This window comes from Rhipicephalus sanguineus, chromosome 4 (genome assembly GCF_013339695.2).
Source record: "Rhipicephalus sanguineus isolate Rsan-2018 chromosome 4, BIME_Rsan_1.4, whole genome shotgun sequence".
NCBI lineage: Eukaryota > Metazoa > Arthropoda > Arachnida > Ixodida > Ixodidae > Rhipicephalus > Rhipicephalus sanguineus.
Genome location: NC_051179.1, coordinates 182,427,273 through 182,452,981, shown reverse-complemented (window position 1 = coordinate 182,452,981; position 25,709 = coordinate 182,427,273). Strand labels below are relative to the sequence as shown.

Genomic DNA, 25,709 nt, shown 5'->3' with positions numbered 1-25,709 from the left:
GCGCGCGGATTGCGGTTTCCCATGCGTTGGGGGAAGAGTGTCATCACCTGAGTATATTCTTACACCGTGATTAGTATACCCTCTGATGAAACTTCGAGGCCTAGGTAGCGGACGGTGGAAGCGCCACACGTGCTCTTTTCGATTTTGACGACGTAGCCTGTGGTCATCGAGGCGCTTGAACAGTAAACGAAGGACACTGTGGTGTTTTTCGGCGTTCCGGAAAAATACAATTATGTCGTCAAGGTAGACGAAGCAGAAGTCGAGGCCGCGGACGACTTCATCAATTTAGCACTGAAACGTTTTCCCAGCGTTCCTTAGGCCAATGCTCATGAAGGGAAACTCGAACAAGCCAAATGGAGTAATAATTGCAGTTTTCAGGACGTTGTCCGGATTGACGGGTATCTCCATGTAGGCCTTCACAAGTCTAGCACGGTGACGACGTGGCAGCCGTGGATGCGATGGGCGAAGTCCAGTATGGGGTGAATGGGATACCTGTCCGGGAGGGTGCGCGCGTTGAGGGCACGGTTGTCCCCACAGGGCCGCCAGCCTTCGGTCTTTTTCGTGACAAGATGAAGTTGCGAGGCCCATGGGTCGTCGGGGCAACGGACGATTTCTTCGCGGAGCATGGCTTTCAACGCTGCTTTTTCTATGCGCATGTGGTCCTGGGCAAGGCGACCAGCGCGGTAGAAAAGCGGGGTGCCTGGAGAGTGTGTACAGTGGCTGTAGTGTACAGTGGTGTGCTGCACTTGTGGCAGCCTGCTGGGGGACCTCAAACCGGGATTCGGTGAGGATAGCGTGGTACGGCGAATGATTTTCAACATTGAGTAATTTGATGCTTGGCTGATGGGTGGTCGTTCTGTGGCCTGGTGAAGAATGTCCCATTGTCGCATCAATGAGACGGTCGTGGCGGCAGTCCGGAAGAAGGTTGTAGCGGGCCAAAAATCTGAGCCGATGCTTGGTCTGGAGGTCTTCGTAAAAGTTGGCCGTCGGCGGGTTGGCAAGGATTTCCCAGACCTCATTGGCGTAGCGGGTGTCTAGGCTGGCGACGACGCAATCGTAGCGGGTCCGATCTTGTGTGATACGCGCCAGAAAGAATTGGGCCTCGAGTTGGTCGAACCATACCTCGTGCGAGTCCGCCCGAAATGGTGGACGCTTCACAGCCAGCCGCCAGATTCCGTGTGGTGGAACGTGCGGGATGCCGTTTGCAGATGTTCTGAAGTGCTCAGCACAGCCGACAGGCACGGCAAGAGGTTAGGAGGCGTCGCCAAGATGCTGCTGCACGGAATGATTGTGTTGACGCGGCCGTTCCAGAAGCTGTTGCGCTTCCTTCTGCATTAGCTCCTGGGGTGTGCGGAGCTGTCTCTGGGAGTAGTTCCAGCAGTTGTTGTAGGGCCTCTTGCTCGTCCATGGCGGTGCGTTACTGTCCGTTGCCCGGGTCACCAGTTGTGGGATGTGTCGACCGCAGGATGAATCCTAACATGAAAACGTAACAACTGTTTATTCGCTTAGTAGCAGCAGCGGGCAAGCATACCGACGCTAACTCTTTAATGCATTAAGCTGGGCTATTTGGTATTGACTGTAAGCTTCCATATTGCTAGCGAACACTCACAAAGGACGACAGACAAATAGACAGGACAACCGCTAGACTTCAATCGATTTTTAATCGACATGAAGGGCAAAATATATTTCTTTTCGCACACGCAGGTGCTACGTCACAGACAAAGCTTTCTCCTAAAAGAAAAAGAGCAACTCTTCACCGCCTATCGGTACCGCCAGTTCGCACGTGGTTTCTTCTTACACAGATAGTTCAATTTATTTTCAGACAACGCGATGGACGGAGTGCTGACACATGTGTCACCCGGCCTGTGAATTTTGACAGCCTCTACTATTTCCGTCTTTCACTATTCCCCTCCAGCGTACAGTGCCGTCCACTCTTAGGGTGAACACGGCTCAGCGTGGCCGCGCTCTGCGGAGCGCCAGTGCATCCAGCCAACGCCGGTGCTGGCACGCCCGTGATCGCTTCCCTGTAGTACAGCAAGAGGAGCACGTTCCCAAGCGTCTGCGCCGTTTCGTTTCGATGCGCAGAGCGCGGCCATGCTGATCCGTGTTCACCCTAAGAGTGGACGACACTGTACATTACTGAAGTGGCGTCGTATGCTGGGGTACACCCCTCGCACTTCTTTCAGTGCATCGCCAATGAACCACTTCCTGCAAATGATCGAACAGCCGTACTATGCTCCCTGAGCCTTTCATTGACGCATCTGCCCGTCGGGCAATATACACCTTGCCGCAAGCAAGTGGAAGTGTGTACAGGACTCCTGTCCTACAAACTGTAAATTTCGATTGGTGTTTCTTAGCACACCGCGGCTTCCCAGGTTCCGTCACAGTGGAACAGAGCCGCGCCAGCTTATAAAGAGCCGTGAACAAGACGCCAAGATAGCAATTTTGCGCCACTTTTATAGCCGGTGGGAAACGCCGTGAATGTACGGGAATGAAAACCGTAGCATGCGTTTGTCCGAGTCCACCTTGGCCGCTTTCCCTCTAAAGCTATCTTTGAGCTCCCTCAAGAGCGCTTCAGCAACCGACATCACGGTTTCACGAGGGCAGTCCGCCTTATGAAGACGTACAAGTTGTCCACTCAAGCTTGCCTGAACATTTTGCGGACAGGACTTCCAGCTTCGAATGGGCTGATGCATAATTAAGAAGCTCTTTTTCGGAACGTGGCTGGTACCTCCAGCATATGCGCACGCCCGTGAAACAGATCGCCTGCAGGGAGGGGTTTATTGGCGATGGACTGCAAGAAATGCGAGGGGCGTACACCAGCATATGACGCCACTTCTTTGATGCACATTGGAGGAGAACAAAGAAAGCAGGAAGTAGTAGAGGCTGTCGAAATTCACTGGATGGGTAACACATGTGTCAGCACTCCGTCCATCGCGTTGTCGAAAAAAGAATTGGACTATGTGTAAGAAGAAATCACGTGCGAACTGGCGGTACCCATAGGCAGCGGAAAATTTCTCTTTTTCTTTTGGGAAAAATCTTTGTTTGTGGCGTAGCACCTGCGTGTGCGCAAAGAAATATATTGTGCCCTTCATATCGTTTGAGAATCAGTTGAAGTCTAGCGGTTGTACTGTCTCTTTCTCTGTCGTCCTTTGTGAGTGTTCGCTAGCAATATCGAAGCTTACATACCCACGCTACCTCGTCGGGGTAACGAAGGAATAATCTTGGAAGCCTGGCAGCCTGTTTTAGTAGCCACCGCCGCCGATGACGCATACCTCGGGTGATGCTGCGGTGGCGCTGTGGTTTATCGGAATGCGATGCAGCGTGTAGCCGTGTGACGCCGCGCTCAAACATGGCGAGGCCCATACTCCGCGGGAACATGCGCAGAGTGTGTCCCCACAGCTTGTTGCACGTATTGATGGTCGGTGCTCAGGGCTGGAGGCTGCTGGGCGTGGCAACCGCGACCACCCTAGACTGGTATGTGGGTCGGGACTGAGGAGGCGCGGCAGTCTGTCACGGATTGCAGCGTAAGAACAAAATGACAGAAATGAAGAATAAGCGTTTATTTAATCCAAATTTCCTGGCGTCTAAAGTGGACGGGGTTCTTTGTCGAGGACTCCGCAGGCTATAGCAGCTTGCCAGACCTGGTCCAACGATGCCAGGTGGCTTCCCAGGGCCTGTTTTGAGAGTTGCGCCTTCCACGACTAGAGGAACAGTGTGTTTGTATAGGCGAGGTGTTCGCCTTACCAGGACGCGAAAGGCACTGACGTGCAATGCCTGTCATGGTTGGTGCCACTCGGCACTATGGTCATTTGTCTCGGTATATGTTGGGAGGCTTATTGTGCAGTGTGCGCAGGTAGCTTGTACGCTTGTCTGCACTTGGAACCAATTCCTCGACTTTTGCCTGTGCAGCATCGGATTAGGTGGCGTCGCGGTGCGTCATCCCAGTCTTTGGGCTTAGATTATATCATCTCCCCTTATTGGCTGCTCGTAGTCGTGAATGACTGTCCTGAGACGCGTTTGTCGCTCGGTATCTAGTACTGCGCGCGATACGGTCGGCCCGTTCGTTCTCGGGTACACCCGTTCGTGCAAAGCACCAAATAGTGCCGTGCTCCTCTGCTATGCAGAAAAACAGAATTTCGGTAACAGTGCATGGAGATGTCCGTGCACGTGAAGTCTGCATGACGCATGTGAGTGCATGAAGAGGGTGGAATATGTAGCTTGTCTCCCTTATTAATGGCCAGCGCCATTGAAGCAGCCTCCTCAAGAGTTAGGAATGATGTGCGTATTGTCGTCGTTATACCAATTGCTCCATATTGATTGCGACGTCCACGTATACATGCCGGCACACTATGAGCGGTGCCAGTGGGGCAGGCATCATTGCAGCACGCGTCGAAGTCGGTACCACGGCCGTGAAGCTTGCATGTACGAGCGTGCCTTCGCGCGCTCTTAAAGTCAAGATGCATATGGCACGGTTCTGAAGCCACGTGGGTGTGTGAGGGTATCGTCGCAAGGACTGATTGCGTACTGTTTCCAGTGTGCTGCGGAGCGGAGGGAAAACCAAGCTTGGTCAGTGTCGCCCGTTATTGTGGCGTGGTGTTTGCCACTGCGCGAGGAGAGCAGCTGTTGCATATCCCTCATACACGCTCTAAAAAATCTATACTAGTGCCAGCTTTCTTTTTGTTTTAGGGGAGCAAAGGTGCAAAAGACGTGCAAGTTTAATAATGGCGCAATAAATGCGTTTTATATCTGCAATATGTTTGAAGACGACATTCGGCACACGGGCACATTATATCGACTCTTTCTGTCGCCAGATAAAGACAAGCTTCAGCTACGATTATTAAACGCGTTCTTTAAATCACACGATCCGAGCTACAAGAAGCCGACCTAGCTGACTTGCTCCACATGAACTCACATTTCAGCGTGTAATTTCTGTTGATCGCTACCTTGCAGCACCTTATTGTCTCGAACACTTGAACCATTTCAAGAAACACCATTCGCATAGACCAGCCGGCACACTACGTGACCTTATTAAACACGCAAGTACTAATCGTGAAAGTTATAGCGCGATGCATGCGGCCACGTACACCCATCGAGGATTTCCGAGCGGGCTTCTGGAGGCTAGGAGCCTCGGGGCTACGGCGTTGAGATCCACGCGCACGCCTGCTCTCCCGACAGGTTTTTAAGGTATTTTTTCTTCAACAGTAGGCTCCACTTAACGCTATGCGAAATGATGTTTCTCTTCTTCCATCTTGGAGTTCGTGGAACCATGTGGCAAGAGGTCTTTCAGCGCACGTAAGTTACACTACCAACAGACGTATTGCGTTGTAGAATTTAGGTTAACTTCAAAAGCGAACGTCGTGCATGGCCCTGACGTAGCCAGGGAGGGGAAGAAGGGTTAGGGGGATTAACCTTACCCCCCCTCCCGAATGTTTTTTTCAATTTTGTATGCGTTTATATGCGCGCACACATTGAAACGCATGCACGACCACACATAAAGTATGGCTGAACCCCCCTCCCCCAAGAATAATTTCTGGCTGCGTTACGTTCGTGGGTAAAAGTGATACCTACCTCATGCTGCCAAAAGCGGCTAAACTATAGGGAACGCAGAGTTACAAGATTAATGTTAGTTTTCAAGGTCATCAAAAATCAACGACCGATCTAAAAGCCTTAAGCGAAAACCGTTCGTGTGATGCAATTAGATAATTGTTATGAAACTCTTTCAAGAAGGTGTCGCAAAGCACAGGCGCCGAACTAGAACTAATGGAAACACACTGACGTTGCAGAATCTGTGTATAAAAAAATGGCATTGAAGTAACCTTCTGGTAAACTAGTAACACTATCTACTGATATGCCTTTGAAGACCTAGCTTTCGGCTTAAAAATGTTTTTTATTCTAAGGCAGCAGCCCATTGGCGATTTAAGCCAGACGCGCTCGATTAGTGGACTCTAAAGAAAAAAAACATGGTTGATCCCTCTGTCATAGGAATCGGAATAACACGAAAGTAAAACGCGCCCTTACAGAAATAACTGAATGCTTAGTGTACATTGATATAAGAGAGTTTACACAATGTATATGGATGTCTGGCAGCTATAGCACCGTTTAACGTGTATGCAGCCACTTTGATGATTGGTGGCACATCTCCATCCCGACGACAAACGTCCATGTTAAATGATTAAACAAACCCTTGTGGTAGCTGTAGTAGCTAACGGTGAAAGCGTAATCAGAGAACGAGGTGGGACAGCCAGACGAGCGTCGCATATTGGACGCAGAACTTGGTCGCCATCACGCGGCATGTTAAAATGTGATTGAACACCACGGCCGGACTAGAGGGAAACGCAAAGCGCGTCGTGCAGCCCCGGTAGCCCGGCCGCTATTTCAGGGGCGAAGCTCCTTAAGGCGGCACCCGTTCGTCCCTCGTAGTCGTAGTCGTAGTAGTCGTAGTGCGTAACCAGTCTTACGCTTTGACCTCCAAGGTGGTGCCGGTGGGAGATTTTTCCTGTGCGTTGTTGAACAATAAAAAATTCGCAGCGTGCGCGTTAACTAAAAGCCGAATTCTTCTGTCTCTCATTCCCCATTAGCAGCCATTGTCATGTTCCAGTAGGAAACGTTAGTAGAAGTAGAAGTGTAAGTGTTAGCTAAAAGCCGACTTCTTCTGTCTCTCATTCCCATTAGCAGCCATTGTTTACCTCCAAGGTAGTACCTGGTGAGATTTCTCCTGTGCGTGATTAAACAATAAAAATTTTGTTCAAAACGCCGTTGATTGATGAAATAAACCAACGAAAGACGCCAGATGTTTTGTAAAAGCAAAACGAAAGAACGCCAGATGTTTCTAAAGCAAAACGAAAAGACGCCAGCTGCTTAACGAAAGACGTCAGATGTTTTCTAAAGCAATGGTTTTCTAAACAATGAAAATTCACAGCGTACATGTAAAATTAAAGTGAGCTGCAAGTCGTCATAACTAATCGAACCTTTAGTATAAACGCGCCCGATCTCACGTCGGTGATGATGTACTGGGCAGAATTCACGGAAGATTCACGGTTTACCGATGAACCTCCGCAGCCTCGCCCACTCATCATCATTCACTCCGTGGATATGCTGTGATTTTTTTCTCGGGGCGAGCGCGTGAGCATGGAACGCGATGTTACAGCCAGGTCAGGCAGGCACGAGTCGCAGAGCTATTTTAGGGGCGAAGCTCCTTAAAGCGGCACCCGTTCGTCCCTCGTAGTTGTCGTAGTCGTAGTGCGTAACCAGTCGTAACGCTAGTACCAGATCTTGACCTCCAAGGTGGTGCCGGTGGGAGATTTTTCCTGTGCGTTGTTGAACAATAAAAAATTCGCAGCGTGCGCGTTAACTAAAAGCCGAATTCTTCTGTCTCTCATTCCCCATTAGCAGCCATTGGCATGTTCCAGTAGGAAACGTTAGTAGAAGTAGAAGTGTAAGTGTTAGCTAAAAGCCGACTTCTTCTGTCTCTCATTCCCATTAGCAGCCATTGTTTACCTCCAAGGTAGTGCCTGGTGAGATTTCTCCTGTGCGTGATTAAACAATAAAAATTTTGTTCAAAACGCCGTTGATTGATGAAATAAACCAACGGAAGACGCCAGATGTTTTCTAAAAGCAAAACGAAAGAACGCCAGATGTTTCTAAAGCAAAACGAAAAGACGCCAGCTGCTTAACGAAAGACGCCAGATGTTTTCTAAAGCAATGGTTTTCTAAACAATGAAAATTCACAGCGTACATGTAAAATTAAATTGAGCTGCAAGTCGTCATAACTCATCGAAACTTTAGTATAAACGTGCCCGATCTCACGTCGGTGATGATGTACTGAGCAAAATTCACGGAAGATTCACGGTTTACCGATGAACCTCTGCAGCTTCGCCCACTCATCATCATTCACTCCGTGGATATGCTGTGATTTTTTGGTTTGTATTAGCGTGATGCTATGAGCGAGGCCGACTTTACGACGCTTGGGCAAAGGTCGCCACCTCGCGGTGTGTTAAGGCATTGACAAAATTACACTTTTATTGAAAACGCGCCGAATGGGACGGACGCGTAACGCGTTGCAGTGGCTAGTCGCGGAGGCCACAGCAATGACGAATTACTTTACCTTACCACTCCCAGAGGTCAATACCACCCAGCCGACCGGAAGAATGGTAGATATAAAAGGCGCGTTCGTAAAGCCTCCAGAGTCTGTGACCGTGGAGCAATGGATAGCGTGCCCGGCATCTGTTGTTGCAGACCGAGCGGTCGTGGTTCGATGCCCGTTGAAGTTACCTTTTTTTCTTTGCCATCTGATCGGGCATATTTTTTCGACGTCATTTCCGTGACGGAAATACGTCACTAAAATCTTCGTGGACCCCGGCATAAAACACTTTCGTGTTAAAAAAACATGGCTGATCTATCCGTCTTACGAAAATGGAACGTGTCTTCACAGAAGTAGTTGATTGTTTATTGTGCTTTGATATATCGGAGCTTTCACAGTGTCTGTCTTATGTAGGCTTTAGCACTGTTTGACATGGATGCACGCACATTGACGCTTAAGGCGCGTTCACATTTGGCCTCAAGGAGAGCGAAAGCGTAAAAATCGACAGGAAATCCGCTCGCTTCGCCGCCTAAGCGTCCGGAAAAGCACGCCGCGAGCCGGCAGCGAAAAATCGGCACAAAACCAATTTTTCTGCCATGCGATAACGGAACGACTTTCTGCTTCACGGGAAGCCGTACTTTGGCTGCGATATCTTATAAGCCACGGGATGTAAACAACCGGCTGCAATTACAACATGGCGACAAAGGAGTCGGCGGCGACTCGCATCGGCGCAATCGCAAACTACCCGTGCAGCACGACAAAGCTCGCGGCCTTTACAAATACGCGCTCCCCAAGAGCATGGTTTGGATTAAGACTGCCGAGAAGGTTGGAAGTAGGAGAAGGTGGAGCAGCAGTGAGTCGGCGTGCCCCAACGCATCTTGCTTTGGCACAGCCGGGCGATTCCGCCGCCGCCGCTCGTGGTGTCATGATCATGTATTTTCTGCTGCTGTATCTCCCGAAACAACGGTTTCAAAAGATGAAAACTGTAGCGAACCCTTGAAACTGTGTACTGAGTCGGCCTCTCGAGCGCCTTCATGTGGGTCGTCCTCCAAGTAGGTCCATCCTGGCTGTTGGGGATTTACGTCCTAAAACCACGATATGGTTATGAGAGACGCCGTAGTGAAGGGCTCCAGAAATTTTGATCATCTCGTATTCTTTAACGCGCACTGCATCACAGGGTACACGGGCCTCTACCATTTCGCCACCATCGAAATGCGACCGCCGCGGCCGGGATCGAACCCGCGATCTTCGGGTCGGCAGCCGAGTACCGTAACTACTACACCACAGCGGCCGACGCAAGGAAAGTTAGGGAGCTGAAGACAGAGCACCCCTGGAAGACGCTGAGCTACCATCGACTCGTCCAAGTGGTCCGCAACGTCGACCGCGTAGATTACGCAATAACCGGGGTCAATGCCTCCTACAATAACTCTGCGGAGAGGACCATGTCCCTCGTTATTACGGGTGTCTTCAGCATTGATTTATCGAAACCCAACAACGCCTGGGTCTTACACGGCATGAAAGACGGCTTGGATGTGGACAGGGCATCACAAGACCTCGCTACCACCTCCAGGACAGGAGGCATCACAGATAATTTCTTTGTAAAAGCCATCCGCGGTTTCCACCAGCTCTACACTTACACCGTTCATAGCCGCGATCCCGAACGGATCTGATGACAAGGCCTGTCCAGATGCTGGTGCTCACTGATCACGGTGATGATAACCTTATTCAAGCACTGCCAAGAACCCCTTCCACATATGCACACGGGTTCGTGTAACGTGCGTGCGTTCTCCGTCATAACGGATAAGTATAAGCATTGCATAACAACTATAACGCAACTCACACAATTGCAACTGTGACTGTAAGGTACAGTCGGGTCCACAGTTAAACAGAACACTTGAATTAGCACCTTTCATATTGTTGGCCCCATAGCGGTAGGTTGATGTAGAAATAATATTTGTACATGGCACTAGTCTGTCAAAAGGAGTCAGAACTCTCAACCGCCAGTAGTATTATGCAAACTGAAGCCACTATGCTTTTGCGAGAGAACGAAATCCGGATACGTCCGGCACGCAAGTGTTCTCTTTAAGAGTGGACCCGTCTGTACGTGCAGCGCGCCCGCTCGTGCCATTCAGCGGGGTATATATCTAGGGAATGTTTTCTGAATAAAGCTTAGTTGTGAGTAGAGCCTGTCCTGTGCATCTGTGTTCCTCCATTCTCCTATTCGAGTTCGCGCTACTCAGTATTGAAGAATATAAGCACTACATATCAGCTTACTGCGTCTGGTGTTGGTAACACCTATGCTGCTGTTGGCATCGTTAAGCAAATGTAAAGAGCTGGTTATATAACACATGTGCGACTCTTCAAAATATGTGTGTGCGCATACCATTTGCACATTTCTCTAGGTTCATTTGGTAACGTTTCGCCCAATGTGAAAAATTGCGACACAGTCATCTTCCTGCGCATACTTCGCATAATATCGATTCCCACGGTACGTGGGATCTGCCGAATGTTTTTGTCAATACAAAAACATATATATATATACACACACACAGGGTGCCCCAGATATCTTTAGCCAGGCTTCAAAAATACTACGATGCGCCCTAAGACCACGCGACTAAATGCAGTTTTCTTCCTATCGTATTGAGTGAGTTGGACTAATTTTTGCGTTCCGCTTAATTGGTTAATTAGTCAAGATTAATTGATTAACTTCGGTAGAAACAAAGTTAGGCAAATAATTCCCATAGAAAAAATGTAGTGTGGTCTGTCAAACACCCAATTAAAAAAAATTCTGCATTTCTATCTATTCAAAATTAGTGTTTTCCAGATTACTGCAGATAACCACGAAATACAAATAAAAACCACGTGACATACGCGCTTGCGCGCAGCGACTGCAGTGCTCTCAAACTTTCTGCGTGCGAACTAACACCGCATTTAGCCGGGTTTATCGCCGCATAGAAGCGACAGGGCTGTGAAGCAGCAGGTGGTCGTGCGATCTAAATCATCACCGTTATCGCTCGAGCTGCCTAAAGCGATTGACAGACGCACCAGTTCCGGAAAGCGACAAACTCGTGTGTCGGGTGTTCAAGCGAAGTTCTTTCGACTGCGATGCCTTATTCGCACAAACAAAAAGCACACATGGTTCTTGCCCTAGGCGCTGCAGGTGGACAGAGACGGCAGGCTGCAAGAATATTCGCACCTAGCACCCTGGCACGCGATCTAGTCCGATAATCATAGTGAATAATTATGAATCATTGAAGCAAAATGGCTGATTTGTAAAGAAACGCCAAAAAGCTTCACCCATAAGTGACGAGCTGCGCTCCAATGTGTTGGCGTATATGGCGATGAATCCACACGCTAGCTCACGTAGCGTGAGCGCAGAGACCGGAGTGTCCTAATCAACTGTCTGCAGGATTTTGCAAGTAGTTGGACTGCACCCCTGTCATGCGCATTTGCGTCATTGCCTGGAGCCCAGGGATCTTCAAAACAGACTCGACTTGGTGAATTGGATTTTGATTCAAGTGGAACAGGACAGTGATTTTCTAGACAAGGCACTCTGGACAAACGAGGCCACCTTTTCCCGAAATTCTCAAGCAAATCTCCACAATGCACACTACTGGAGTGACCGAAATCTATGCTGGCTCGGAAAATCCCGCCACCAATATCAATGGTCTTTTAGTGTTTGGTGTGGCATACATGACAGCAAAATTATTGGCCCAGTATTTTTCAACAACACACTAACTGGCTGGAGAAACGTAAGTGAGATTCTTAAAGGGCCTGTTGGAAGACTTCCGCTGCGACATGCCGCGGGCTGGGCTTGGCGCGATGTGGTATCAGCATGACGGGGCGCCAGCCCACAGCTCTAGCGAAGCACGCGCGTGGCTTGATGTGAACTTTCCAGGGCAGTGGATTGGGATAAACGCGCCCGTACAGTGGCCGGCAAGGTCGCCCGACCTTAACGCTCTTGACTTTTTTTTTTGGGGGGGGGCTACATTAAGGATCGCGTCTACAACAGAAAAGCGACGACCCCAGAAGACTTGCAGGGAAGGAAAGCTGAAGTATGCCGTGGCATTTCATCAGTCGTATTCAAGGCAGTGACAGCGTACTTGCTCAAAAGGTCCCAGCGTTGTGTCGCAACACAAGGTGACCTTTTCGAGTACGTTTTGTGAAAACGCATGTCGCCAAATAAACATAACACCATTAAAAAAACCGGTCTATGGCCATCGAGGTGTCCGTTATACCGTCATTGTCATCGTTTTCAAAAAGCTTTTCTTTTTTCGGGCATATTGATTTTCCTTACAGCTATCGCGAAATCACGCAACCGTTCCTTACGGCAGCGCAAACGAGACTCACTGCCTGTGCAGTGCTTATCGCAATCATGAATTGCCGCGACGGAAGCGATATCGCTGGCGTAAATCACCCAACCAATGTCTTCGCCTTCCACCTGTCGTCTTTCAGGCGGCGGTACATCCGGCTAAAAGCGGTGTTAGTTCGTACGCGCGAAGTTTGAGAGCACTGCAATCGCGGCGCGCCAGCGCGTATGTCATGTGTTTTTTTTTTTTATTTCGCGGGCATGCGCATTAATCTGAAAAACACCTATTATGAATAGATATAAAGTTAGGAACTTTTTCATTGGGTGTTCGACAGACCAATCTACAGCTTTCCCATAGGAAATATTTACCTAACTTTGTTGCTTCCGAAGATAATTAATTAATGCTTTCGATGAAACGTTAACGCTGCCGCTGTAATCGGGGTTTAATATATAATCTGGAGTTGCCCAGGCGGTCGGCATCGACTCCAGGTAGAGCCACGCAGTCAACACCTGAACGACAAAGCAGAGAGGGTTTAGCATCTTGCTGGAAGCGCCAGGTGCGCTGTCGCCATGCACAAAGAGAAATCTTCACTAACTAACGAATTAAGCGGAACACAAAAAATAGTCTGAACCTCAACAAGGAAATCTTCGACGCTAGTGATGACGATGCTTATGAGGAAGAACTCGAGGCCGCGGACGAATACGACCGAAAGGTGTCTTACGCCGTGTCCCGAGCGCGGTTCTTTCTTCGAGAGGCTGCAAAAAAAGCCGCCAGATCCCACGCATTTTGGGAATCGATGTAATGCGAAGCAGTCAGCAAAGAGCTCATACATCGTCTTGTCTATCATTGAGGAAAATGCGTGCCACTCATGTTATGTTCGTTACACAGTAACGTCGCGCAATACCAATTTCGGGGTAGATCAAGCTAGCGAAGCGGCCGCCAGAGCACCATGAGCGTGGCACGTAAGTCATGCTGTACGTGACATGCATGTCATGATTTTCATATTAGCTGGTGGTATTTATGTTCGTCACACAGTCACGTAGCAAGATACCAATTTTGGTGTATATCAAGCTAGCGAAACGGCCGCCTGCGCACCATGAGCGCGGCACGTAAGTCATGCTGTACATGACATGCTTCTCATGATTTTCATGTTAAGTCGTGTTATTTATGTTCGCCACACAGTCACGTCGCACAATACCAATTCCGGGGTAGATCAAGCTAACGAAACGGCCGCCAGCGCACCATGAGTGTGGCACGTAACTCCTGCTGTACATGACATGCGTGTCATGATTTTCATGTTAACTCGTGTTATTTATGTTCGTTACACAGTAACGTAACGCAATACCAATTTCGGGGTAGATCAAGCCAGCAATACGGCCACCAGCGCACCATGAGCGTGGCACATAAGTCATGCTGTACATGACATGCGTGTCATGGTTTTCATGTTAACTCGTGCTATTTATGTTCGTCATACAGTCATGTCGCAAAATACCAATTTTAGTATATATCAAGCTAGCGAAACGGCCGCCAGCGGACCATGAGCGTGGCTCGTAAGTCATGCTGTACATGACATGCGTGTCATGATTTTCATGTCAACTCATGCTATTTATGTTCGTTACACAGTAACGTCGCGTAGTACCAATGTTGTTATATATCAAGCTAGCGAAACGGCCGCGACGGCACCATGAGCGTGGCATGTATATCATGCTGTACATGACATGTGTGTCATGATTTGCACGTTAGGACCTGTCAGTTATGTTCATCATACACTCTTGTCACGCAGTATCAATTTTGGTATGTATCAAGTTAACGAAACGGCCGTAAGAGCACCAAGACTGCGGCATGTATATCATGTCGTTCATGACATGCATGTCATGATTTTCATGTTATGACTTGTCATTCATGTTTGTCATACAGTCATGGTATGCCATACCAATTTTGGTGTATATTCGATTAACGAAACGAGCAGGAGAGCACAAAGTCGCAGGCGGCTAGATAGATAGATAGATAGATAGATAGATAGATAGATAGATAGATAGATAGATAGATAGATAGATAGATAGATAGATAGATAGATAGATAGATAGATAGATAGATAGATATGCTCAAAGTCGCAGAAGTTCGCTAAGAAATGCTTCGCATTTAAAAGCGACGGCAACGAGTACTTCAAGGCCGGAGGCTACATTACCGAACGCCAACGCTGGTGGTGCCAGCACCTCAGCACACAACGAGGTCAGTAACTCTTCACCTTGAGTAGTAGAGATAACTCGCAGATCCCTTCGTTTTCCGACGCGCTTCGCGATCGGCAGTCCTTTTGGGACCACTTCAGCGCCACTACACATCTCAATGAAGAACGTCTGCAGGTTGAGAAGTTTAAGTACCTGCTGTCATATTTGACTGGTGCAGACAAGAGAGCAATTGAAGGTATTTGACTGACCGAAGATAATTACAGCATCGCCATGAAGACTTTGACGGAGTGGTTTCGTCGACACGACTTGCTCATAAACAAGCACGTTGACCACCTCCTCGCCTTGGCACCAGTCCAGTCTTCGGCAGAGGTTGAAAAACTTCGGCTACCCTACGACAAAGTCCAGTTTCGGGCCTCCACATTAACCGGTTTGGGCGTCTCACCTGACCAGTACAATGTTGTCCTCTACAGCGTCCTAATGAAGTGCCTGCCTGGCGACCTCGCGATACTCTATCGCCAGAAGGCGCCCCTGAAGAGAGAGCTCGACAGGCTGCAGAAATGTTATTTTTTCTGCGTGTCCAGGTTGAGATCAGAGAGAAAGGCAGGCTAGAACGAACGGCGTCAGTTTCCTCGCGTTTGATACCTAAAGAGGACGTCCAACCTCCGCCAGCACCAGTGGGACATCTGCCAACGGCATCTGCACTTGCTGCCGAATCTGTTGCAGTTTCGGAAAACGCGTGCCCCGTATGCAACAGTTATCATCACCCCATCGCGGAATGCAACGTACAGCTCTCGGCGGATGAAAAAAGTGCTCGCTTGCGCAGTGCTCGATGCTGCTACCGTTGCGGCAGGCGGAACCACGTGGCTCGTTTTTGCCGACTGTCACCGAACATCACGTGCAGCAAGTACCATCGTCTACATTTGACCGTCCTCAGTGAGTTGTTCAACCCAGCTGCATCAGGCCGTACAAAAGTGACGACAGTTGATCAGGCCGAGCCACGCATCGCCGGACGAGACACCAGCACGCCTCCAGTGACATCTGTCCCAAGCGCCCTGAGTGGAATCAACGCAGTACTTCTGCAGACAGGACGAGTGTGGGTTGAGTGCGGGTCGCGGAGGCGTCTCGTACGCATCCTTCTCGAGAGCGGAAGCCAGCGCACACTTATTTGAGCGGACGTCTCAAAGGACCTCAGATGCCCGATTATCGGAAACAAGGAACTTTCCTTGCTTAAGTTCGGCCACTGAAAGCCCCGCCAAGTAATGTGCAGTCGGCGGGTAGCTTTGACTCTTCGAGGCCAACGTAGGGACACGCGGTAACCGTGGAGGCCTTGGAGATATCCGAAGCGTGTACGGTCACAAGCCCGCCTATCAGCAGAACAGTATTGGAGCGTCTGCGCGAGAATAACTAGGACGTTGCGGACAACGTTTATCCCGACACATAGCACCCACAGAAAATAAATGTGGTATTGTAGATTATATGAGTGGAAAACCGCAGGAATAGAAGAAATGAACTTGACAGGACAGACGCTCAAAAGCGTCTGTCCTGTGAAGTTCGTTCCTTCTATTCCTGCTGTTTTCCGCTCATACATTCTACAGTGTGTTCCACCAACTGCCCCAGTACACCATCTTATTGAATAAGTGTGTTACTTAGTTCCGACGTCAACTGGAAGGTAGCAACTGGAAGGATGGATCGCTTGTCCAGTGATCTGACGGCCGTGGATACCAAGTTCGGGTGGACCATTCAGGGAACTCTGGAACTCGCAGGAAGTTCAACAGCTACCAGCGCTCTATTCCTGAACTGCAGCACGACTTCCCATACTCACTTCAATCCTTCTACAATGCGGCGCCTCGACGTCATCGGAGTGAAGCCATCCACTGAGGAAAAGGACAAGGCTCTGCCAGCACTTGATATACTTGAAGAGAGCACCGTGGACTTATATGGGTGCAACCAAGTGCGCCGGAGACGCAAGTTCCAGGGATACCTTCAGGCAGTTTAGTCGAAGATTAGCCGAGCGCTATCATCATCATCATCATCATCATCATCATCATCATCAGCCTGTCTACGCCTACTGCAGGGCAAAGGCCTCTCCCATGTTCCGCCAATCAACCCGGTCCTGTGCTTTCTGCTGCCACGTTATACCTACAAACTTCTTAATCTCATCTACCCACCTAATTTTTTGTCTCCCCCTCACGCGTTTGCCATCTCTTGGAATCCAGTCAGTTACCCTTAATGACCACCGGTTATCCTACCGACGTGCTACGTGCCCGGCCCATATCCATTTCTTCTTCTTGATTTCAACTATGATATCCTTAGCCCCCGTTTCTTCCCTGACCCACTCTGCTCTCTTCCTGTCTCTTAAGGTTACACCTATCATTTTCCTTTCCATCGCTCGCTGCGTCGTCCTCAATTTAAGTTGAACCCTCTTTGTAAGCGCTATCTGCTAGCGCAATTCGGCAGGTTCCAGGAACAGCCCGAACTCCTGAAGCAGTATGACGCGGCAATCAGAGCGGATTTTAAGGAAGAACAGGCAAAGCGAGTTGAAGAACGACAGTCACAAGAGAATGCATATGATGCGCCTCACCGTGCAGTCATCCGCCAAGATGCAATCGCGACAGAGCTTCGTGCTGTGTTTGACGCTTCACAGCGCATGCTGGTTTATCTCTGCCAGAACTATGTCCTCCTCAATGATACAAAGCTCAACGCTGACATTGTACAGCTGCTACTCGTCTTGTAATGTCAACCAGTCGTCAAATTGAAGTTCGTGCGGGATAGAAATTCTTGGTGGGTCAGAGGTCAGAGCACCAGTCCCAATGCCGAAGCCCTCGCCACCGTTTTCTGCGCAGTTCAAGTGGTCATGGACAGCGGACCTCCTATTTTTCTTGAATGCAGCCCTGATGAACTGACAGCAGCTTCGATGAACTGCAACCACAGACACGATCGCACTTGCTTGTTCGGAAGATGCGCCGTATGCTTTCTGCTAGGAGCTACCTTTTTCTTATTGCGCGGCATCTACAAGAGATGACCTTCTCCATCGCCATTGCTGTGGAGAAGGTCCATTGCTGGCTGGAACGCAAGAAGGAGGTGTTCGCAGTGACAACGTGACCCGGCAAGCCAACGGCATTTCTAAGTTTGTGTGCCCCCGAAGTTCATTTAGACCGCTAATTGAGCTGCTCGAACGCATCAGGGTACACGGCGACGACACGCAACGCTGGTTCGTGTAGGAGATGGCGTTCCTTGAACGCGTCTAACTTTGAAAAATGATCCTGAGGCGTGTGCAGTACACGTCAACAAGCTCTTCGATGTCATCCTCAGCATCATCAATGACCGGCGGATATCGCCGTTCAAGTCATGCCAAAAATTGAGAAACGCTTCAATACAACGTCGGAATTAACGTATTGCTTAACACCGGATCCACACGCTTCAGCTTTGCTGCTTAACCATATGTACGGAGTGCTTGGGTGGTGATTGTTTTAGTCTTTTTAATGGCGATAAAACCTTCGCGTACCGCGTAACTTTAGTTTTGATTCAAGCTTTCGGATGACGTCTCACTCACGTTCGCCAGGACATGCTGCAATCAACATTTTGGCGTTTTACGGCTGTCTGCGCTAAAATACGGCATCACTGGGCCGACAAGGACGTGGAACAGGTGCCTCGTCATTGCGAGTCGAAGCACCACGCGACCGCGGCTTACGCTCTTTGCTTCTGTGCAACTTTTGTACACCCTCCCGTCATGGTATCATGGTGGGCACCGGCCGCTGTCGCACTGCATATCATGGTTGTGGCATCGATCGGTGAGCGATGTCGTAAACCATCTTGACGCTGCACTGCACTTGGTGCAATTTTTGTTCGCAAGGATCTTATTTGTGAGCGCGTTGTTTTGCTAATGATCTTTCCTAACAAGGCGCCCTTGGCGATATGCTTCCAAATAGCGCAATCGACGTTTGAATTCAAATTCATTCGTACTGCTGGTGAGGTAGATGTGGAACGGGCAGCACCTACAGGTGGCGCAACAGTTCACTGCGCCAGTGCCCCGCTAGCCCCACGAGTGGCCACTGGCGGCTACTTTATTTCCTACTCGAGTGCTACGAATTGTATCTCCGTCTGCTACGCCCGAGCTGTACGCAAGTGCGTGTGCGCGAAGGCGACATGCTTCATGAAGCGTGTAGGCTTTCAGAAAGTTAGCACTGCAGGATTCTTTTAGGGCCTCAAACGAAGAGAAAGGACATAAATTATACAGAATTAATCATATTTTTGATGGGACAGAAAACATTGACTTGTGAGAGAGTGTTTTGAAAGGGCGATTCGTGCGGCAGGCCAGCGTAAACATGCAAGCATAGGTCGTCACCACGGACGTTTGTATGCAGTCTTGTAATTTTGCTTGCTTATTGTGGAGCAAATGATATCTGTGTATGACGTGTGAGACAGCCCACTGCGATGGGCGCAAGTAAAGCGTGAGATCGCCGAACTGCGCGTGTTGCATTTAGTAGTTTAGTTTAGTTTAAAAGTTTTCTGTGCTGCAGTTCAACTCGGTTTGTAGACGTTGCTCGGACTGAAAAAGGGCAGCAGTGTACGAGAAAGAATTGCTGGATCTGTCGATGGAGTTCCGCGAATGAAATGTAGACTGCAGACTCGAGAACACTTTGCCGACTGGCGCTGTAAAACTAACAGTTAACTTGCGCGGAGCGTAAATTCACAGCGTACTAGCTACAGCATGCACTTTACGCGGTGTACGTTGGGCATCCAGTGTTCCCGCTGGTTTCTGAAGCATGGTCACGGCGGAAAACTGAAAAAGAACGCCAGGCCTGCGCAGAAAGCGCAGCATAGTCACAGCGAAAGCTGGAAGAGTGGCTTTCTAGAGGCCGTTATAAACTCTCTTGTGATTGATAATACAAGTACATTAGCAACGTACCCCTTACGCCACAAATCATAATTTTGGGAAGTTGGGAAGGGCTATTCGCTATTCTGCGGAGACGCGAGGTACTATCTTTAAGGCATTATGTCCACTTTGTTGATGCGACGGTTGATGACGATGAAGAATTATGGCTGAGCCCTCTTTTAATGGGTTGGAAGCTTTAAACTAACCACTAGTTACGTGATTGACATTGTGTGACGCCCTGTCGTTACTTCACTGTTCCACCACGCTTTATAACATACGGTAACCGGAGAAACGGAGCGAGAGACAGGGAATTAACTTTATGAGACCCTGAGGAAATCGATTATGGGAGCCTTATGGGCTTCCTTGGCAACCAATAGAAGTGCACTTGCGAGGAACCCACTACGCAATATATCATAATTTTCGTGAAGTATGGAAACAGCTACTATGCAATTTTTTCATCATTCTGCGGAGAACCGTGGTACTCGCTAAACATCTGTAGGCATTATGTGCACTTTGTTGATGCTGTGGCTGATGACGATGAATAATTATGGCGGAGGCCTCTGTAATTGGTTGGAAGCATTCAACAACCCACTCGTTGCGCAATTCGCATTGTGTGACGTCCGGGTACAGAATTCGCGTTCTGTGACGCCTGGTTGTTATTTACTCTTCTACCACACTACATTTCACATGTTAATGCGGTTCCTTCCCTCATGAAGCCTGTATAGGGTCTTTTTGCAACGCAGTTCAAGCACCGGCGTGGCTCTGAGGTAGAACACTGGGCTCCCAGGCAGACGGCCCAGGTTCGATCCTCGTTCGATCCAGGATATTTTTTCGTATTTAGTTTTCTTTTTCTTATTTCGCGCGATAGGTGGTTACGGACACCAGCGGCGACGGTGGCGGCGGCGGCGGACAACTACGGCGCCAAAAACGGCCCTTGTGATCTCATAACTGCTTTCGCTGTAATACTTTGTTCCAGGTGGGTAGTTATTATATGTATCGGCACAGTTTACGACACAGCAATTCATACGCGACATTGCGAAGCACCGCTAACAAATTGACGCCACTCCCCTCGTGAGTTGGCTGCTGCACGAAGAACGCGAGCCGCTTTCTTTCATTCCAGCATCGCGGCGCCACCGGCTCATTGCGCGTTTCCTAATAAGGTTGATATCTGCTGCGGCCATTCTCACGCACGGCAGATAGGCTGTTATGTTATTACGTAGAGGTTAATGGAGCGTGAAAGGTCGTTGACTAGAGCACCGGCATACAGTCATTCGTTGCAATGAAGATACTGTATATTCACGTTACATTTTCATAAATTTTTATACAGGCCTAAGAACGAAGAAGCGCGGCTAATGGTTCAGGTTTGCTACTCTTATATCGTTCGTAGCGGAAACTCATGCATAAGCAAGCCTTTGATTACGTGACATAGCGAAGAAGTGAGAAATGCTTTTAGCTTTGAAATAAATATGTCTCTCATAGACCCGCAGATGCGCCTCATTGATATGTACGTGCCCTACTAAAGACGCAGATAAGTTTTGAGCCCTAATTCTTCTTCTCGATCGTGCGCCCTTTCATTTGATAGTGGGCGTTTGTGTTGCCTGTTTAGCACCTCTTGTGCGAGTGCCTGCGCGCCTTACAATGTTTAAGGAGCAACTGAACCACTCCACACGAATGCAATGTTCGGTTTGCGTTGGAGTAGTTCCACTCAAGGCGGTACCGTAAAATTTTTCTGAGTCCAGACACTCGTCGCTATATATGCGCCGTTATTTTACGGTGTCTTTACGTGTTACGAAACGCAGGCACGGGAAACTATTTACAAGATGTGTTCGCAACAGGAGCATGGTCAGTCATGAAGACAAGATGTCATTCTGCGCTCTGACTTCCTCCTCCTCTTTTTTCTCGACCTTTCAGATAGTCTTTAGGATAATGACTTGTGGGAACACTACGACAGCACAATCTTTGCGCCGTGGACGTGGATTATGGTAAATAGAGCGTTGTAGGACTCGAGCCTGGTGACGTGGACAATTTCCCGCACATCGGAGGTGACATGGCCAGACCGAGTGGGGAAATTTCTTTTGTCACATCGGTGACTTGGCCGACCACGTAGTACTGGTCCTTATGCGAGGAAAGAGGCTTTTCACAAATGCCGGCTCTATGGGGGCAAGTCTTGACAGATCCGATGTTCAAACGATTGAACTGCCTCCTGTAGGCAGGCCGCCTCATCAGGGGCATTGCCTCAGATGCCTTGTTCTGAGCCAGGCACGCAAGAGATAATGAGCGTCGCGCACATAGAGCGTTCCGAGACATAACCAGTTTTGAATTAACCTTAAATACTTTGAGTACACCCAGTCTGTGCAGTCAGCAGGCGCTGACTAGTCGGTAGGCGCGGCTAGCAGGCGCTGACTAGTAGGCGCCGCCTTGCAAACCCTTGCAGAAAATTAGCACAGGCATTAGTTTTTAAGAACTCACGTGCTGTTTGAAAGCGTCATAATAAACACCTGATTATTATTTGGACCGTTTAACCTTTTAAGAGCAAGGGTCACCGCGGTGCTGCTGTGCTCGGCTGCTGAGCCGGAAGACGCGGGTCCAACCTTGACCACGGTGATTGCGTTTCTATGGAGGTGAAATGCTGGACCCCCATGTGCTTAGATTTAGCTGCACGTTAAAGAACCGAAGCTGGTCGAAATTTTGAGACTGCAGCACAACGGTGCGCCTCATAACCATGGCGTGGTTTGGGCACGTAAAACCACAGAAATTCTAAGTCTATGGGTAAATGACGCCTGCGTTCAGTGTTCTGTCTATTCCTGATTGAAAAAGACACAAAACAATCAGTGGCGATGCTGTCACCGTGCCCGTCATGTAGTGAACGTATCTTGCTCGTATTTTGTTCCTTTTGACTCTCCTGCCGTAGAATTTGACAAGTGCTGTCATGTAGTGCCTTTCCCTTCTTCCGGTGAATGTCAAGCTCCTTCACAGAAAATAGTTCAGCCTTTACCTTTATATAACTTAGATATATTGTTGAGATAACGCAGCCGGAGTGACCCAGACATTCTTGAATGACAGTGATAAACGAAAGGAAAAAGCCGCTGAGGTGCTAGCATGGATGGAGCAACCAGCCGCATCTTTCTGCTCCTGTGCGTCATAAACAGTTCGAGCGTATCTCAGACGGAGTCACCATTCTCAGAGGATGTCTAATCTGAGAGGTGGAATGGACAGTGCATGGGCTGTAACGTCAATTCATACACTTCTAACCTTACGGTTCATACCCTGATGGGCAAATACACTTGCTCAATAGACGTAGAGTGTTTTGGAAAAGTAAGCATTAGGTAAAAGTAAGCATTTATTAATGAATATGGCATGAACCACAAACAAATGACTCCTAGAGGAATACAGAATTTCACCTAATCCATCAAAGTATATCGTCTCAATACAAGAATTGTGAAACAGGCATGTGATAAATACAGTATCCTAAACAAAATCATCATGGCAGCTGCATACTGTTTTCTAGTACGCAAGTTATTCTATGAGTGCAGAACATTTTCCAGTGTAACACAGCAATTCTGACAACAACACGCGCCCGGAGTTGCTGGGGCGTATTTAATGCCTGAGGCTCATATCAAATCTATCCCACGTCTGAAGCATTATGGCAGCCCGAGAAGACCTTATGAGGCACACGGTTCTTTTGTCAGAACAAAACAAAATGTGAAGAATTAAAATATTGAGTTTCCACTGCTATTGCAATAATTCGGCACACTTATTCACAGTGTTTTGCGTACCTACCTCCGCCGTTGCGGTAGCAGATATATGGGAATCGCCATACGTTTCCGAGGTCTACCGCAAAACCGATGACGGCGAGGAGGAATTCTATCTTCTTGTCCCACTTCTCTCGACCGTCGTCAGTGAGGACCACTACAGTCATAGGCGCCACTGAGGCTACGGGCGCACCGCTGACTCGCGAAGAAGCCATGCCTGTGCGGAGGGGGACCGACTCCGCCACTTGCTGCTCGCGCGGCTCCATGGTTCCGACTCATCGCGCCCCAGCCACGCCACACCGATATTGGGGGAGGCGGGGCTCGGTCACGTGGCCAGGCGGGCCCCGGGAGGCGGGGCTTCTTCGCTCGCGTACCTCGGACCCCCCGGCTAAGAGGGCCCATGCATCCAGATTGAGAAAGGACACCTAAAATGGGTCCATTATGACGTTATGAATTTCTCTGGACACCTCAAATGTTATATTATGGCTACTCATTATGCATAGACACATTTAGAACAGAACAAAAAATAACAACGACCGTGTTTTACATTATAATGTATCTAAAAAGCGGTGATATCGAGTTATGTTATCATTATTTCAACGAATGAGGGTTACCGCAATCAAATTACACTAGCAGCGGCTGCTTCTCGTTTTGCAGCCATTACAATCAATCCACAGCGTTTTGAAGATTTCACCTACTTCAGTACTGAACAGTATTTGGACATATTACAAGGCATATTGAATATCGTTGTGTCACATCGATTCTTTCTGTATGTACAAAAACGCCATTCCAATGCAGTGATTTTCAGCCTAGAAGTTGCCACTATTGCCATAGTTAGTGCTCTCGTTAGTCTATACGAATTTTGTTAGCAAGGCGCAGCGCAGCGCTCTCACGCTGTTCTTTGGTGTCTTACTTTGTCGCAAGTAGCTGTGTTCTCAAATCGCCTCTTCTAAGAACAAGTGATGCGCGCGTCTTTTCAGAACCATCGATATAGTTGCATCATCCCAAATGTTAACTCAGAACAGTAGCGCAAAGAATCGCACAGACAGCGACAGGTAAAGACGGGACACAACGCTACTCGTTATACACTGCGTCCCGCCTTTACCTGTCGCCAGGGGCGTAGCCAAGGGGGGGGGGGGGTTGGGGGGTTCAAAGCCCCCCCCGCCGAAATTTTTCAGTTTTGCTTGCGTATATATACACGCACACATACAAACGCACGCACGAACATACATAAAGTATGGTTGAACCCCCCCCCCGAAAAAAATTTCTGGCTACGCCCCTGCCTGTCGCCGTCCGCGTAATTCTTTGCGTTAGTGTTCTGAGTTATGCACTGCCAACTAGCCCATCAGTCTGTCCTTTTGCACAAATGTTAGCCATGTTAGCAGTAAGTTGGTAACTTATCAGGTGGATTAACTTTCACAGTGCTTAGTATCCTTACACAGAAAGGAACATTTTGAGGTCACACATAATTAAAGATGCTCATCATCTTGTTTACAGGCCTATGGCAGGCAACGTTCTGATTGAGCGCACTGAAAGCTCTACAAAGGGTCAGACTGAAAGCAGCAGAATTAGAACCGATTTAACTGGCATTTCACTTTGACTACGTTTGCAATATTATGCAGACTCGAAGCAGTCCTTACAAAGCTTAAAGGGGTACTGACACAAAATTTCGCCGCCAAGATAGCGTGCGTGATCGATTCTCGTGAACATGCGTATATCATGTGCAAAATATCAGCAGCAAGTATAGCTTGCAAGGTATTTTAAATGAATCTTGAAGTTTGCGTGAACGATCGACACCCTCCCGCTATTGACACCCTCAAAAGTGACCCTCCGTGACCCCCTACTTTCCTCACGTGACCATAATGCAACAGGTTATGATGACGTCATAGCCACCATGTTTCTTTTTTTTTTGCCGCGTTCGCTCCAGCAGCCTACATGTCGGCGGCTTCTCGCGGACCTCGCGGAAGTGTGTCACAAGTTCTGTGTGACGACATGGTTGAGCGCCGCACCCGCTACGTGGTGATAGTTGCACCTGGAGGCTTGCCGTTTTTGCAACCGAAAGCGTTTGTAATCATGAGCCTGTAATTAAATATCTGTCGCGCGCTCTAGCAAACGATGTGCCGTGTTATGGCTAACAGGCCCCCAGCAACACATTTCAGCGAAAAAACGCGAGGCCAAAATTGTTTTGTCAGTACCCCTTTAAAGCTTGTGCTTTTGACGACTTTCAAACAGCATCTGTAAACCGATGACAGGCATACAGATACGGGGGGTGATCAGTGGCGAAAGGGTTCGAAGGTGCCACGTATAGTATTATGTTTTCGGCGACAACGCCATTCGGCCACCACCGAGCCCAATAAAGGCCCATGCCAGAGGTTGTTGTCAGGTGAGTCCCGCCATGCCAACTGTACGTGGCCACTATGTAACCAAATAAGACATAACGTAGGTTGGTTATATCACACAAGATATACCCTTGCCGCCAGGAAAAAAAGGAAGTAAATG

The 25,709-nt window shown here is 48.7% G+C and overlaps 1 protein-coding gene across 1 annotated transcript in view; it reads right to left on the bottom strand.

Moving 5' to 3' along the window:
• LOC119390948 (sodium-dependent serotonin transporter) overlaps positions 1-23,476 on the bottom strand; it is a 256,502-nt gene extending 233,026 nt beyond the window's left edge. Inside the window, exon 1 of the mRNA XM_037658659.2 lies at positions 23,239-23,476. Coding sequence (XP_037514587.2) covers positions 23,239-23,476 — 238 coding nt within the window. The remainder of the gene's footprint in view (positions 1-23,238) is intronic.
• Positions 23,477-25,709: the final 2,233 nt, after the last annotated feature.